The 18,085-nt window shown below is 39.1% G+C and overlaps 1 protein-coding gene across 1 annotated transcript in view; it reads right to left on the bottom strand.

The window, feature by feature from the left end:
- The window catches only part of SYTL5 (synaptotagmin like 5), a 376,311-nt gene that overhangs the window by 110,802 nt on the left and 247,424 nt on the right, over positions 1-18,085 (bottom strand). The window contains exon 11 of the mRNA XM_070461916.1: positions 9,343-9,822. Coding sequence (XP_070318017.1) covers positions 9,343-9,461 — 119 coding nt within the window. The 5' untranslated portion in view covers positions 9,462-9,822. The remainder of the gene's footprint in view (positions 1-9,342; positions 9,823-18,085) is intronic.

Genomic DNA, 18,085 nt, shown 5'->3' with positions numbered 1-18,085 from the left:
ATATTATGAAAATGACTATACTACCAAATGAAATCTACAGATTCAATGCGATCCCTGTATCAAATGACCAATGGCATTTTTCACAGAACTAGAACAAAACACTTCACAATTCATATGGAAACACAAAAGACCCCAAATAGCCCCAAAGCAGTCTTGAGAAAGAAGAATGGAGCTGGAGGAATCAACCTTCCTGACTTCAGACTATACTACAAAGCTACAGTCATCAAGACAGCATGGTACTAGCACAAAAACAGAAATATAGACCAATGGAGCAACATAGAAAGGCCAGAAATAAACCCATGCACCTATGAGTAGCTTATTTTTGACAAAGGAGGCAAGAATATACAATGGGGCAAAGACAGTCTCTTCAATAAATGGTGCTGGGAAAACTAGTCAGCTACATGCACAAGAATGAAATTAGAACACTTCCTAACAGCATACACAAAGAGAAACTCAAAATGGATTAAAGATCTAAATGTAAGACCAGAAACTGTAAAACTCTTAGAGGAAAACATAGGCAGAACACTCGAAGACATAAATCAAAGTAAGATCCTCTATGACCCACCTCCTAGAGTAATGGAAATAAAAGCAAAAGTAAACAAGTGGGACCTGACTAAACTTAAAAGCTTTTGCACCGCAAAGGAAACTATAAGCAAAGTGAAAAGACAACCCTCAGAATGGGAGAAAATAATAGCAAATGAAACAACTGACAAAGGATTAATTTCCAAAATAAACAATCAGCTCATACAACTCAAAACCAGAAAAACAAACAACCCAATCAAAAAGTGGGAAAAAGACCTAAACAGACATTTCGCCAAAGAAAACATACAGATGGCTAACAAACACATGAAAAGATCCTCAACATCACTCATTATTAGAGAAATGCAAATCAAAACTACAATGAGTTATCACCTCACACCAGTCAGAATGGCCATCATCAAAAAGTCTACAAACAATAAATGCTGGAGAGGGTGTGGAGAAAAGGGAACAGTCTTGCACTGTTGGTGGGAATGTAAATTGATACAGCCACTATGGAACAGTATAGAGATTCCTTAAAAAACTAGGAATAAAACCACCATATGACCCAGCAATCCGGCTCCTAGGCATATACCCCGAGGAAACCAGGGTTGAAAGAGACACATGTATCCCATTGTTTATTGCAGCACTATTTACAATAGCTAGAACATGGAAGCAACCCAGATGTCCATCGACAGATGAATGGGTAAAGAAGTTGTGGTACATACACACAATGGACTATTACTCAGCCATAAAAGGGAATGCATTTGAGTCAGTTCTAATAAAGTGGATAAACCTAGAACCTATTATAAAGAGTGAAGTGAGTCAGAAAGAGAAAGATCAATATTGTATTCTAATGCACATATACAGAATCTAGAAAAGTGGTACTGAATAATTTATTTACAGGGCAGCAATAGGCAAACAGACATAGAGAATAGAGTTATGGACATGGGGAGAGGGAAAGAGAGGGTGAGATGTATGGAAGTGTACTGTGGAAACTTAATTACCATATGTAAAATAAATAGCCAATGAGAATTTGCTGTATGGCTCAGGAAACTCAAACAGGGGCTCTTTATCAACCTAGAGGGGTGGGATGGGGAGGAAGATGGGCAGTTCAAAGGGGAGGGGATATATGTATACCTACGGCTGATTCATGTTGAGGTTTGACAGAAAGCTACAAAATTCTGTAAAGCAATTATCATTCAATAAAAAAATAAAATAAAACCTCAACATTAAAAAACTAAGACTATGGCATCTGATGCAATCCTTCATGGGAAATAGATGGTGGAAAAATTGAAACAGTGACAGACTTTATTTTCTTGGGCTCCAAAATCATTGCAGATGGTGACTGCAGTCGTGAAATTAAAAGATACTTGCTCCTTGGAAGAAAAGCTATGATAAACCTAGACAGCATATTAAAAATCAGAGACATTACTTTGCTGAAAAAGGTTTGTAGAGTCAAAGCTATGGTTTTTCCAGTAATCATGTACAGATGTGAGAGGTGGACTATAAAGGAGGCTGAACATCAAAGAACTGACACTTTCTAACTGTGGTGCTGGAGAAGACACTTGAGAGTCTCTTGGATAGCAAGGATATCAAGCCAGTCAATCCTAAAGGAAATAACCCCTGTATATTCATTGCAAGGACTGATGCTGAAGTTCCAGTACTTTGGCCACCTGATATGAAGGGCCAACTCCATGGAAAAGACCCTGATCCTTGGAAAGATTGATGGCAGGAGGAGAAGGGTGTGACGGAGAATGAGATGGTTGGATGGCATCACTGACTCAATTTTAGGAGTTTGCGCAAACTCTGGGAGATAGTGGAGGACAGTGAAACCTGGCATATTGCATCCCCTTGGGTTGCACAGAGTCAGACACGACTAAGCGACTGAACAACAACAATAAAGTTACAGGATACAAAATTACATATATAATATGGTCCCAATTATGTGAACATTACATGTATACACATAAAATAACAGAAAAGAAATGCAAAAGTGGAAATTATCTCTATGAAGAGGGTCCCATGTGAGTTTTTAAAGTTAATATTGTATGTTTTTTCTAATTTTCTGTCATAAACATTATTTCCATAATAAAAAGTCTATCAGAAGATGCTAAATATTCCTCTAATTGTGAATTAAGAATTTATAATACAAAACTACTGTAGTTATTGATGCCCTTTATAGATCTTAGTGCATTAAGTTTAGAAACCTAAAACAGTCCTTTGCCATGTAAAAGTTGTATCAATTTTAGATGTTTGTATGAAATGTTTACCAGATATGCTTAATTATTCTGCAAAGAAATAATGATTAGAAAATTTATTAAATACATGTTAGCCCATTCTTAATACAGAGTTAAATCACTAACTCCTATTACTGCTGCTGCTGCTGCTGCTAAGTTGCTTCAGTCGTGTCCGACTCTGTGTGACCCCAAAGACGGCAGCCAATCAGGCTCCGCCGTCCCTGGGATTCTCCAGGCAAAAACACTGGAGTGGGTTGCCATTTCCTTCTCCAATGCATGAAAGTGAAAAGTGAAAGTGAAGTCGCTCAGTCATTTCTGACTCTTCACGACCCCATGGACTGCAGCCTACCAGGCTCCTCTGTCCATGGGATTTTCCAGGCAAGAGTACTGGAGTGGGGTGCCATTGCCTTCTCTGAACTCCTATTACTATAGGAACGTTAATATTAACTTCATATAAAATGGTCTTATTCCTGAAAACTAAAATGTCAGAGGTAGCGTTTTTGTTAGTGAAGGTTTCATATGCATTTACCTAGGGGAAAAAATGCACATTTCCCCAGGAATACAGTTAGTATTTGCTTAATTAAATCTTTCTTTATGAACTGACCTAACTGTGGAAGATGAATTCATTCTCCCAGCCCTGACATCCTACCCTATGACATTCAGCTGTGTTGTAGATTACATGGGCTAAAAGGGAATGGCACCTTCCTAGACATGAATGCAAATGAATCTCTGCTGCCTATGGTCATGTCCTCTACACCAAATCTGGCTAGAGACAGTATGCAAGGAAAGGAAAGGATAATGAAAGAGGAATTCAGAGAATAAGCAAAGAGATGCACACAACTGACTCTTGAACAATACAGGTTTGAACTGCACAGGTCCACTTATATGCAAATTTCTTCTATAGTAAATACTATAATATTACATAATCTATGGCTCGTTGAATCCTCAGAGGTAGAACTGTGGATACAAAGGGCCAACTGTAAGTTATACTCCAATTATTGGCTATATGGACAGTTGTTATTCAGTCGCTAAGTCATATCCAGGTCTTTGTGACTCCATGGACTGCAGAATGCAAGGTGTTCATGTCCTCCACTATCTCCCAGAGTTTGCTCAAAATCATTGAGTCAATGATGCCATCCAACCATTGCATCTTTTGCTGTCCCCTTTTCCTCCTGCCTTTAATCTTTCCCAACATCAGCATCCTTTCCAATGAGCCAGTTCTTTACATCAGGTGGCCAAAGTATTGGAGTCCTTCCAATGAATATTCAGAACTGATTCCTTTAGGATTGACTGGTTTGATCTCCTTGCTGTCCAAGGAACTCTCAAGAGTCTTCTCCAGCGCCACAGTTCGAAAGCATCAACTCTTCGGCGCTCAGCCTTCTTTACGGTCCAGCTGTCACATCTGCACATAACTACTGGAAAATCCATAGCTTTGAAAAGAGACTCTAGTCGGCAAAGTGATGTCTTCAGTTTTCAATAGGGAGGTTGAGAACCCCTAACCCCTGCACTGTTTAAGGGTCAACTGTGTGTGTATTAAGACATATACACACACATATATATTCATATACGCATATATGAATACATACATATCTACATAGGTAACAATTTTACTCATGACTATGGTGACCATATTATTTCAAACAAAAACAATATCCAGTCTGACAAGTGTAAGTGTAATTATTTAGAGAACCTATGGTTTGAAATGTCATCAAATATCAGGTATTTGTGGCCCTGTGCCTATGATGAGACTTACAATATGAATCACTTGAAGGAAAATGGTATAGAATCAAAATTAACTTAGTTTCCCTATGTGTGTGTATATGTTCGAATTAATAAGGCATTTAGTGAGAAAACCCCTAAGGTTTTAAATTCATTTAAGGCAGAGTCAGATTTTTCCCCCCAGGTCTCTGTGACTCACTAAAAGTTTGGGTTCTATTAGAGAACAAGGATGTTCATGCTGAGAGTTTCTGTTAATCTATTAAGAAGCTTTGTGGCAATTCTATTTAATACTAGGAATAAAACAAGATGTTTACCAAACTAGAAGTCCACTCCAATAGTTCTCCTGGTGTTTAATGGGAACAGTGTGTCTTTAGGCATTTGAGAAGGTCAAACCAATTTTGTTTTTAGTGGCAGTGATAAGATTTGAAAAAACAAACAGCCCAACAGATCAAACATTTGTAAAGTATTAAGAAGATACTGTTGTTTGGCACTTACTGGTTGCCCTTACTTCCTGGGTGAATGGGTAATTCTTGAAGTCACTTCAAATCTATTTGAACCAAATATTTAGCTTCTCTGAAGGATTCCAAACAGCTAATTTAAATGCACTCTCCCCTTTGGTCTCTGCATCCTCCTCTTTCTTCTACCATTGTGCTGGAAAATGATGGAATCAAACACTTAAAGTCAAAGCCATAAGGTTCCCAGGCTGGGCACTGTGGTCTTTTGATGACACTAATTCCTATTTGCTTGGTGGCCCATCTCAGCTGAGCTCCCTATGTGGAACATGTCATTATGTGCTTGCACTTTGGTTTATATAAGGAACTCCTGTCAGTGTTTATTGTATAAGAGCAACACTTCAATAAAAGTTGTATTATATACTATATAGCTTGTAGGTCAGAGCTGTCAGTAAATACCAGGCTAAAGAAAGGTTTTCTGTTCTGTTCCATTTCTCTGACAGCTATTAGTAAAGCTGTGGATGGGCTTTCAACAGGATCAGAATAGGTGCAGCTCCGCAAAAGCATCAAAGCATAGGGGGAAAGGAAGCAATAATGCAATGAGAGGACATGGGCTCTGATCTTTACCAGCTGGACAAATGATTTAATCTAAGGTTAAGTTGTCACAGATCTAAAAGCTAATGTTCAGTTGCTGTGAGATATTATGGAAGGGGGCTTCAATGGGCAACTAAACCCATGCACCACAACTACTGAAGCCTGTGCTCCATAGAACCTGTGCTCAGCAATAAGAGAAGTCACTGTAATGAGAAGCTCATGCACCACAAGAGTAGCCCCTACTCACCGCAATTAGAGAAAGATCACACAGCAATGAAGACCTGGAACTTCCCCAAATAAATAAATAAATAAAATTTCCAAAGAAAATCTCCTAGAGGTGGGAGGACTCTGTCAAATCATCTAACCTCTCAAACAGAAGCCTTATGTTAGCTCTTCTGTGAAACCATTCCTTCACTTTCTATCTTATTCGTCATAACTTACTTATTCCTCCAGACTCCCACAAAGCACCAACAGACACCGCTGTAGCCTAGTGAAAACAATAGGTTGTAATAGCTAGCATCAATGTTTACTGTTACAACAAAATCTGCCACACCATACATTCTCTGTGTTGATGATTTTGGAGGATATAGAAGAAAATGAACTAAGTTCACTGCCTGGTCTGACCAATCTCCTGGTTAGGTTTTTGAGGAACTAACCTGGAGATGTAGATAACCATGCACATGATTTATGAACTGCTCTCAGGAGGAACGTGTGAGGGAGAAGGGCAGAAGGGAGTAGGGGAAGGAGGAAAGGGGAGAGAGGAGAGGCTAGGGAGGGTGTGACTTTCAGCGACAGGCCAGTCTCAGCATAAACCCATGGGGAGTTCTGAAGCAGAAGTTGCATTGCAACCTGTCTGCAGGGCAGGAATAGAGACAGAGACCTAAAGAATGGACTTGTGAAAATGGGGATTGACATATATACACTACCATGAGTAAAACAGAATGTTAGTGGGAACCCATCGTATAGCACAGGGAGCTTAGTACTCTGTGATGACCTCAATGAGTGAGGTGGCGGGGGTAGGGGGGTGCGGTGGAAGGAAGGCTCAAGGTGGGGGGGATATATGTATACATACAGCTGATTCACATTGATGTACAATAGAAGTTAACACAGCATTGTAAAGCAATAATCATCCAATAAAAATTTGGGGGAAAAAGTAGTTGTATTGCAGAGTCTGGAGGCAAGAGGTTTCTATACCCAGGAGTCATTGGCTTGGGTCAACCCAGTGGGGACAAAAATGCAAGTTTATCTAGTACATGTGGCTCTTTACACCTATGGGCTACTCCAGCCACCCAAAGGTGGCTCCAAAGAAGGTGGAAAGTGCCAGTCTTTAGAAGTAAAGCACGTGGAAATTGGGAGATGAGAGCACAAATCCAGCAAAGGGACTGAAAAGGACTGGAGTGATGGTGTTCACAACAACTCATAACATCAAGGGCAACACAAACCAACAATAAGCCCTAATGATTTTGGCCAGCCATTATTTTTTTTTAATTTTTATTTTTAAAATTTTTTTTATTAGTTGGAGGCTAATTACTTTACAATAGTGTAGTGGGTTTTGTCATACATTGACATGAATCAGCCATGGATTTACATGTGTTCCCCATCCCGATACCCCTCCCACCTCCCTCTCCACCTGATCCCTCTGGGTCTTCCCAGTGCACCAGGTCCGAGCACTTGTCTCATGCATCCAACCTGGGCTTGGCCAGCCATTATTAAGTGCTTACTGTAAGTCAGTCTTATTCTAGGCTCTTGGTAATATTACCTTATTTAATCCTTACAACAAGCTCATGAGGTAGCTACTGATATTATTTCTGTTCTGTCAAGTGAGGAACCTAGATTTATACAGGCAACTAGTCTAAAGTGATGATAAAACTTCATGGTATAACTAAGATTTGAATCCATAAACGGAGATGGGTGATTTGACAGCAATGTACTCTAAACACCACATTACCCACTTTGGCATGGCTTCTCAATACAGGAAGCTGTGAAGAGGGACAGAGCCTGAATCATTTTGTCTGGGCTCCTATCTTGATAGCTCACAATAAAATGAGACAGAACATCTAACACAGTCAGTGCAGCAAAAAACTGCACTAAATAGCAGACAGTGTTGTTATTAAGGAAGGGAATAACATCGCCTCTTTCAAAAAAATCTCTTTTCTATAATAATATCTCTTAGGTCTGTAAAAGTCTTTTTTCTGCTGTCCTCCCAATGTTTAAAGAGCCAGGGAATCAATGTTTATTCTTGATAGCTCTATTGTATAGTACATGATTTGGCCAAATTTCCATTACAGAGAATAAGGAAAGAAGGCAAGGGAAGATAGAGAAAAAGAGGGAGTATACGAGATCATTACTAAAAATTACTGAGAATGACAGGAACAAATATTCTGAACAAAGTCCTGTTCATTGTACTTCAGTCTTTCCTGGGATCTGATTATTAAATTGCTTTTTTCTGAACAGAGTGATTTTTAATTCTCCAGAGAATGTTATCAATAACTGCTTAGAACCCTGTCTCCCATAAACAATAGAACTTTTTCAATGCCATTAGAAAATTTACTCACTTTTCAAGACTGGACTATCAATGCCGAAAATACCATTTTGGAATTCTTTAAAATCATTATTAACTGGATTTCACTGCCACCTGAATTCTAGGCATAGAAAAAGTGCAGCATATTTCATCAATGTCTTTAAGATTAGCTGAATGCCTTAGAATAATGAAAATAAAAACTCTGAGCTCTTCATTATGAAACAAGCATCAGTCAAGAATATTTCAATGTCTTTCCAATTCTAAACATCCTAGTTCCTTTAGGCACATTGAATATTTTTGCAACATGTAAGGGTAATCTTATGATGTGTTTTCTCAAGTAAAACAAACATAAGCTTCTGATTACAGTTTTCAGAGATACTTGATACACAAAACTACACATTACACAGTAGACAGTGACTGAGGAAGGAACTCTGCTTATTTCTGTCCCTCTACTCAGGGGTGAGACGTCATAACCAAATACATTTAACAAGAAGGACAGGTCAGGCAGCAACCAATCATAATGAACGTAGTAACCAATCAGAATGATGCTGTGATCATTGGGGAACTGATGATGTAACCAATCAGAATGGATGCTGGCTGAAACACAGATGAGGCCACACCTAGGGATTCAGCTAAATATCAACCCTGCCTACAACCCATGCAAAACTCAATTCTGCCCACATTGCTCAACTTTCCTCACACAGAAACTTATTTCAAGAAATTCAGGTGATTTCTGGGATATAATGGGAACGTCTCAGTTTCCAGACACCCTTCCTCTCACAGCTCTGGTCAATACTAATTTCCACTAAGACTGACCAAAGAAAGAGACACAAATAATAGATAAAAATTACTGTGCACTGAAGTACCAGGCACTACACATTATCTTCCTTAGTCTTTGCAACAACCCTATAAGATGAGTGCTATACTTACCCCTGCTGTTTTGATGAGCAAACCAAGGTGTAGAGGAGTTGAGTCACTGATTCAAGGTCACACACCTAGTACATCCCAGGGCTGGTACTCAAACCTGGGCAGTCCTTCCACTTAACTACAAGTTATGATGTCACTGGCAAATGAACATCCTCATCAACACCATATTTACCACTCAATTCCAACCTTCTTTCTGGCTAAATGATAAAGTGGCAAAGATGTTTTCTAATATTTATGTTTTTGTTTGGAAATCCAGGAAGACACTGACCTACACTGGTCTCCAGTGTGGTTGGAGTTGCCCCAATTCTGATCTAAATTGCTTCCAACAAACAGAAAGCAGTCAAGGAAGGCAGACAAGATAAAAGAAAATTACCTTATTCTCTTGTCCTCTATTTTTTTCAAATATTCATCTCTCTTTAGGACTCCCAGAATCATCTCCTTCTCATGATCTAATAAAAATGACAGGTTGATGAACTCAGAGTTCTTAGACATGGTATTTCAGCAGTAGCTCTGAGTGGCAGTGGTTGAATTTTCCAGGTAAATTGATACCCACAGTTCTTAAGGTCCCCGTGAATAACTCAAGAGTCACTCAGTTGCTTGATGAACAGAAGTTTTTATGAGGTCTCTGAAGATCTGCTGATGGTAGGTAAGGATTCTTCCAGGCAACACAGAAAACAAGCTCCACTGGGATTACATTTCAAAAAGGTCATTATTGTTTTAACTGAAAAGATCTCCAAAGCCTTCACTTTGATATACAGTCCAAGGGCAGCTGAGTTCCCCTAATGATGCTCAGCGTTACTCCAGGAAGCTACAGAGCAGAAAACAGATCTGCTGGGACAGAATCCAGAAAATACTGCAAAGGTGGAAAGAACAAAGAAAAGAAAAATTAATTAGGCAGTTTTCCCCAAAGCACTTGTAAGTGTGTCTAGTATTCGAAACAGTGATGTACCTAACTCAAACACCGCTTTTCAATCTGTAAACGTGCATGGATGACATATCTGTTGTATTTACTACAACATCAAAGAGTTACTTATATTTAGGTGATTCCAAGTTCTCTATGTCAATTCAGTTTCTTCCATTATAATGAGCTTCCTCTACCAGCCAGATCCTGTCACCACCCTTAGAGCTGACCCATGGGTGAACTGGGTCACTAGGACAGCCTGGACTGTCCACAACAGGACAGGTCCCTTAAGTGCATCCATCCTGCCCTCCCTTCCTCTCCCCAAAACTAGAACCACAACATAAGAAAGCACTACTGACAAAACAAATAGGAACCAGTGCTGCACGTATCAACCTAAATTTCTCTCACAAACATAATGTTGAATGAAAACACTTGCAGAAGAATTCATGCAGAATAATATTAACAGCTTATGCATGAAGGAAATAATTTTCAAAGACATTATATCTAGTTTAAGACCACATAAATTTGGAGTATAAATACAAGGAAATTCATGGGAAATTCAGAAATGCAATCAGAGAACACAGGAACTTCAACTACTGGGTGACGTTTTATTCTCAATATAGGTTTATATCTTATGACGTACGTGGTTGTGAATTATACCAGATCTGTATTACATACTGCAAGATAGCTATTTTAAGACTCCCATTTTGTCAACATAAGCTCACCAGGCCCCCTCCTTCATATTAATTCTTGAGCACATTCTTTCATTGGCTTAGTAACTCGGTTCTCTCTGTGCATCCCCTTAAGAATGATAGCACTTAGCATGCCCTACTGGGTTTTGGGATTTGGCATCATCCCACGACAATGTTCCTTAGCCTCCCTCTAGGTCTCTGAACTACAATCTACATGCATGTGACACTTGGTTTGGTTGATTCTAGCCAGATTTCCAAGTGCAACTAGATACTTACTCCTAGACTGCTTTGGGGTCTCCCAGTTACAAGTTCAGATTGACCTCAAATTCTCAGATCTGAAAGGACAGGCTCTAGTCCAAGGCCTCTTTAACTTTCCAAAGTCCCTATGTGTTGGTTCTCTGCATAGTATAATGAAAACAGAACTTTTCTGAAATGACCTAGAACTGAACTGCTTCCCACAGAACAAGAGCAATTCCACTTGGGGGAAACTGACCAGACCTCAGTGAGTGTAGTAGACTTAAAATATACTGCAGGCCTTTAACCCATTTCCAAAGTCCTAGAGGGTGTAAGGCTCAGAGGATGCCAAGATTGACATGAAGAGGAAATAACAAGGTTAAGAGTAAACGGAGCTCATCAGCAAGGTTTGGGCTTTTAAAAAAATTTTTAATATGGTGGCACTAGTGGTAAAGACTTCGCCTGTCAATGCAGGAGACACAAGAAGTGTGGGTTCGATCCCTGGGTCAGGAAGACCCCCTGGAGAAGTAAATAGCAACCCATTCCAGTATTCTTGCCTGGGAAATCTCATGGACGGAGGACCCTGGTGGGCTACAATCCATGGGGTCACAAAGAGTCCAACACAACTAAGAAACTGAGGACATGGCTGATTTACAATGTCATGTTAGAGTCAGGGGTATGTTACAATGATTTTGTGTGTGTGTGTGTGTGTGTGTACTTCATATTATTTTACCATATAGGTTATTGCAAAATATTGAGTAGAATTCCATGCGCTATATAATAGGTCCTTGTTAAGTTATCCATTTTATATATAGTAGTGTTTATGGTAATCCCATCCTTCTAATCAATGCCTATCTACCCTTCCCCTTTGGTAACCGAGTTTATTTACACAGCAGAAATAGACCCATAGACATAGAAAGGTTCGGTTTTTCCATCAGATGCAGTCTCTCTCACATAAATAGCACAGCTGTTGTTTCTGCCCCTTATGTGTCTCATCTATTTTCAGGTAAAAATAGGAAAAGTACTTGGTAACTCAGATAATGAATATGTTATCATCACAGCCAGGTTCACTTAACACATACTGTGTATTTGCAGTGTCAGACTTAGAATGTCCTATGTGACTCTTCAATAGAATTGTATTTAGAATTCATTCAGAAGGTTGGGAGCTATAAAAATGCTTGACCTGAGGCTTCTGGTTATCCTTGCTTGGGCTTAATTATATGCAAGTCTGCCTTCTAAAAGTCCAAGAGTCTACTCCTGAGGAGAAAAGAGGAAGGGGTGGAATAACGCCATGGAGCTATCATGAGATGGTGACAGAGAAGATGGGAAATCAAACATGGATATAAGAAAACTGAAATTAGTCAGTGAGAGTTTAACGAAATTAGCCCTGAATGGAATTTTACCTATCTATACCTGGACTAATAGAAATGATTTATACATGAATGACCAAGGAGATCAGAAATAGCCAAAATTTTTTCAAGAAAATCAAGATGCTTCCTCCAGAAGGCAGGACAGGATTGTATCATTTAGTAACATGAAATCAAAATGCTGGGCACCCAGTCCTTTCGGAAAACACAGGATGGAGAAGAGGAGACAATGAGTATGGAACGAGACAGAGGAGATCCAGAGAGCTACATGCTGATGGTATCCAGCCAGACTCAGACCCGAGCAGAAGTATTTGAGCCCCAAAGTGAAAATTAACTATTTGTTCCCAATAGCACATGCTCCATGTTGGGTGATGAAGACTCAGTCTGGCAAATTTTCATATCATCAATACCTCAAAGCAGACAACTATTTCACTCTTGCTTGAATTTAACTTTCTTCTGGAGACTTCTGGTTGCAGTTGGCTTCCCCTAGAGCTCTCCCTTCAAGAAATGGATGTCCTGGTCCTTCCAATGGAACCCTCTGTGTCTAGTTTAGTTTGAACTTACGTCTGATCTGCTCTCTGTATGCTAACCAAATCACATTTCTGAACACTTGGAGGACCAGCATCTGGGCTGTGATTAATTTACTTAAGTAGGTACCATTTTGGTATTATTTATTTATTTTTTGGCTGTGCCACACAACATGTGGGATCTCAGTTCCCAGACCAGGGTTCAAACTCGCATCCCCTGCATTGGAAGTGCAGACTCTTAACCACTGGACCACCAGGGAAGTCCCAATATGTACCATTTTTGGATGACTGTGTTAAGTTAGTTCATATCCTCCACTGTTGAATCCCTTACCCACTATGTACACATTTTAATCAAGTGACAGAAAAGAGTAACATTCATCAGGAGTGCATTTGATCTAGAGGTGAGTCTCATTCTTTTTTTATTTTGAGTCTCATTCTTTTAGTTAAATGGACCCAGTGAACACTAGTCAAATCAGGAGGGACGAGCTCATGTTTACTTTCTCCTTCAAAACCTTCACTTACAAACAGATCTCTCTCCTTCAGCATTTCATATATGGAATTTTCCCTCTCTGGCCAGTAGCCTCGCTAAACTGAGCTAAAATATTTAAAAAGAGGACCAGATGGTTTGGATGTCATTCTGTTGCTAGATAACTCAGGACAGGTCATTACCTCTGTTCAGTACCACACAAAATGCAATAAGGAAAAATTCCCACAGCATCCCACAAAGACCTAAGTTTCTTAAAAGCATCTGTTTTGAGTAACACACACTTAAAATTCATCAGGGTTGGAATTTTAGGCAAAGGAAAGGGTATATCTGAATGAATCTCATTATGAGGTACTTGAAATGCAGCTTTAAAAATAGTATGTTTGGGGACATCCCTGGTTGTCCAGTGGCTAAGACTCTGTGCTCCCAATGCAGGGGGCCTGGGTTCGAGCCTCTGTCGGGGAAGTAGATCCCACAGGCCACAACTAAGACCAGTAGAGCCAAATAAATAAAAACATACATGCACATTTTAAAAAAATGTTTTACAAATATAAAATGGGAGTACTTCACATTCTGGATTAACCAACACATTTCCAAGTCAATGACCAAAAAAAAAAAAAAAAGGAGAAGAAGAAAATGGATGAACTCTTACAGATTAAATAAGAGTCCAAAGAGCAATATAACCAAATAACTAAATACAATACAAAAACCTTGATTATTTAGATTAGATCCTTTAAAACAAAAGTTATTTAGAAAAACATTCTAAGGACACTGAGGACATGTGAATATGGACCAGATACTAGATAATATGAAATTACTAATCCTTTTAAGTATGAAAATAATATTGTGGTTATTAGTAAGAATATTCTTTGAAAGGTTCTTATTCTTAGAAGGTGTATAAAGAAGCATCCAGTTGGTAAGTGTATTATTTGTAACGTATTAACTATAGAGATAAAATAAATATGGCAAAATGTTAATAGCAGAACCCAGTTGGCAAGTCCATGACGGTTTACTGTATTTCTTTTCAACATTCTTGTATGTTGAAACCTAAGCCCCTATGTGATGGTATTTGGAGGTGGGGCCTTGGGAAGGTGATTAGCTCAAGAGACCAGAGGCCTCATGAATGATGAGAGCTCCCTCCTCCCTTCTGCCATATAAGGAGACAGGAAGAAGATAGTATCTAAAAGCCTGGAAGTGGGCACTCACCAAACACCAAATATGCCAGCACCTTCATCTTGGACTTCCCAGTCTCGAGAAGTGTGAGAAACAAATGTTTCTTGTTTGAGCCATCCAATCTATGGTGTTTTTGTTGTAGCCCAGACAAACTGAGACACTGTGTATCATTTTCTACAGAAAAATGCATTAGAAATTAGAATTATTGTAAATTACTTTTAAAATGATTGAATTACATTTCCTAATCTAAGGTGGGTAATTGATGTCTCAAACCTCTAGGAAGAATGACATGTCACAAATAATCCTTTAACCATTTTATCATCTTCAACAAATAACCATTAAATACTGTGATTAATGGCTAAGGAAGTGATAAGCCAGTCTTATCCCTAGAATTATCTTTGTGAAGACTGTTTCTAGCTATGCTTCTTCCATCACTTGAGAAGATTATGAGATGGAGAAAAAAAATTTTTGTTGCCTTGTTATTTAGTTATAAATTCAGCTAGTCATGAAAAGAAATCACATTTTTAATGAAAAAAAAAAAGCTCATTTTTACAAATGCACTGCCAGAGGGAATATAATAGTTATGAAATAGAGACAATGATAACTTAGATCTTTGGCAGGTAACTGTTTCTAATGCAATATGAAGGACATTAACTCCAAGACTTTTACCCCTGGAGGTGATGTGGCAAGGAGTGCATGAACTTGACCCTCCATTTCCAAGTATGAACTGTATCCTAAGGACTAGTAAGAAACTTGTGAGATTTGCCAGGGCACTGCTTGATAGCTGAAAATTGGAAGCAATGTCAGATCACAGGAAATGGATACATCGATATAACATATTATATAATATTAAGGTGGCAATGTGCAGAATGAACTGGCAACCTACTCCAGTATTCTTGCCTTGGAAATCCCACAGACAGAGGATCCTGGTGGGCTATAGTCCACGGGGTCACAAAGGGTTGGACACGACTTGGTGACTAAACAACAACAAGATGCAAACATTCATACTGTATGTCAAGTTAAAAAAATCAGGTTATTGAACAATGTATCACAGAGTCCTTCTTTTAAAAGCTAAACACACTTAAAACATATCAATTGAAAAAAAAATAGGATGTTTCTAGAAGTACTCTTACGAGGAAATTAACACAAAATTAATTTCCTGTTGCTTGTTACTGATAGCACAACAGCAAGATGAATTTTTAGCACACTTAAAGGGATATTTAGGATGCTTAGAATAACCAGCTAAATAGCATATGCAAAATTTACTTGAGAGTGTCTTTCAAATAGATGAGCAGGGAGGACTACACATGACTATCAAGAGGTTAGAACTGAGAGAGAGAGAAAGATGCTGTGAGGAGAGAAATGAATAGTTCCTTAACTATGAATGCAACTTGAAAGATTCGAGGGCCAATGCTACAGAATTACCAGCATTTACTCTCAACTGAGCAGTTTCTTCTCACATGGCACATTTCATAGGGGTGCAGTAGTTGAATTTCTTTTCAAAATGGTATTGATTCCCTAAGCAATAGTAGGATGGTCAACTAATAAGACCAGCAGCTTTACCATGATGCTCCAAGAACAGCATCCTCAGAATGTCCCAAAATAAAAACAGCTAGTACATAGATGATTCAACTAATCCTCATGACCCTCTCACAAAATAAATTCCAATACCTCCATTTTTTTTCATTTATTTTTATTAGTTGGAGGCTAATTACTTTACAATATTGTAGTGGTTTTTTCATACATTGACATGAATCAGCCATGGATTTACATATATTCCCCATCCAGATCCCTCCTCCCACCTCCCTCTCCACCCGATTCCTCTGGGTCTTCCCAGTGCACCAGGCCCAAGCACTTGTCTCACGCATCCAGCCTTTAGAAAGATGGTAAAGATAACCATATATGCAAAACAGAAAAAGAGACACAGATGTACAATACCTCCATTTTATAGATGAGAAAAACTAAGGCAAAAGACATTAATTGCCATGTGAAGGAGTCTTTTGGGGCTAGAAAAGAGAACAACAGTCTCAAAGGCCCCTTGCTGAATCATCTAACTTTGGAGAAAACAAAACAGAATTTTAGTTCCACCCTGATGCTCCAGGCCGGTTGCATCTATCTGGGACTTATCAACCCCTGTCCAGAAACCTTCCACCCCCTACACCTGCCCAGAAGACTTATCGCCCCCTGTCCGGGAACTTTGCACCCCCTACACCCGCCCAGAAGACTTATCACCCCCTGCCCAACTACAAATGTCATCTCAACAAAAGAATACTCAAAATATCCTGCCTAATTAACGTTTCCCTTATCGCTTCCACAAACTTCCCTATAAGTATGAAGCCTCCCTGATCCCTCCCGGCGCTCAGCCTGGTCATCAGGCCGACTGTCGCCCCTCCTTGCCTGAATAAAGGTAACCTACTTCTGTTGAGGTCGTCTTTCCTTTTCTGCCTCGCCCGAACTATACCCTACACCATCCCCAAAATTATGCAGTCAGGGAGTAACTCAGAACAGTCTGGTTTCAAGGACCCTGCTTCTCACCAGGATAGTGACTACCTCTCAGGGCCTCCATGGAACAACCTGCATGCTCGGTCGCTCGGTCATGTCTGACTCTTTACGACTCAATGGACTTCAGCCGGCCAGGCTTCTCTGTCCATGGGATTCTCCAGGCAAGAATACTGGAGTGGGTTGTCATTTCCTCCCCAAGGGGATCTTCCCAACCCATGGATCAAACTGCATCTCCTGCATTGGCAGGCCAATTATTTACCACTTAGCACTCCACAACTTATCAGAGTCTTTAATGCTCTGATGTTCACTGTGAATTTTCACAGAACCCTCAATTTGAAAAAAGATATTTAACATTGTTGGTTCTTAATCATGGCATCACGTGTTTTGATATTTTTAAAGAGAAGACTATGTCTATTTTTTTAAATAAAACACTGGTCAGGAATAAACCTAAATAACTTCAAGAAAGAAAGATTTGAATGAATTAGTAGATACACTTGTATCATAATATCTGATAATTCCTCTGTATGCTTTTTAACTAACAAGACCCACAAAATCCTGTATTGCATAAAAAAGTTTCACACAACAGACCATATATAAATTTTAAGTATCTATACAAAAGAAGCCAGTATAAATAAAAAGAAAGAAGAGACAAGCTGGGAAATAAGATTTTTTCCATATAAAGCAGAAAAAGGATAACTATCTAGCAAGCATAAAGAGCTCCCAAAAATCACAAGAAAATGAACCAGTAAAATAAGGGGCAAAAGCAAGAACAGGTAACCCACAGTATTAACAATTTACAGGCAATTCATATAAATATGAAAAAAAGCTTATTTAGTCATTCAAAAGAAAATTATGACAAGGAAAACACTTTTTAGTTTTTCATTAGATTATGAAAATGTAGAAAGAAAGAAAATCCACTGTCATCCAATGTTTGGTGAGGGTATGTGGAAATGGGCATACTCATGCCCCATTGGTGGAAGTGGAAATAGGTTCAACTTTTAGCTGAAAGACAATTCTCCATGGGCTCTTCCATATTTACATGTCTTGTGAGCAGAGGCACTAACTGGCCTTTTATTCTGGACAATCCTCCAGAACTGTTTATAGAGTGACCAGTGAAAGACATAGTCTGCCTCTCTCTGGAGCAAAGGGAATTAAACAAATTGTAATAAAGCAAAACTCTCCCTCAAGGGCCAAGGGCAGATTTCCTTGCAGTCCATTGTAAAAAAAGTTGAATTC

This window comes from Odocoileus virginianus, chromosome X (assembly GCF_023699985.2).
Source record: "Odocoileus virginianus isolate 20LAN1187 ecotype Illinois chromosome X, Ovbor_1.2, whole genome shotgun sequence".
Lineage (NCBI taxonomy): Eukaryota > Metazoa > Chordata > Mammalia > Artiodactyla > Cervidae > Odocoileus > Odocoileus virginianus.
Note: the sequence above shows the minus strand (reverse complement) of the source record. Positions and strands in the feature narration are given on the sequence as shown.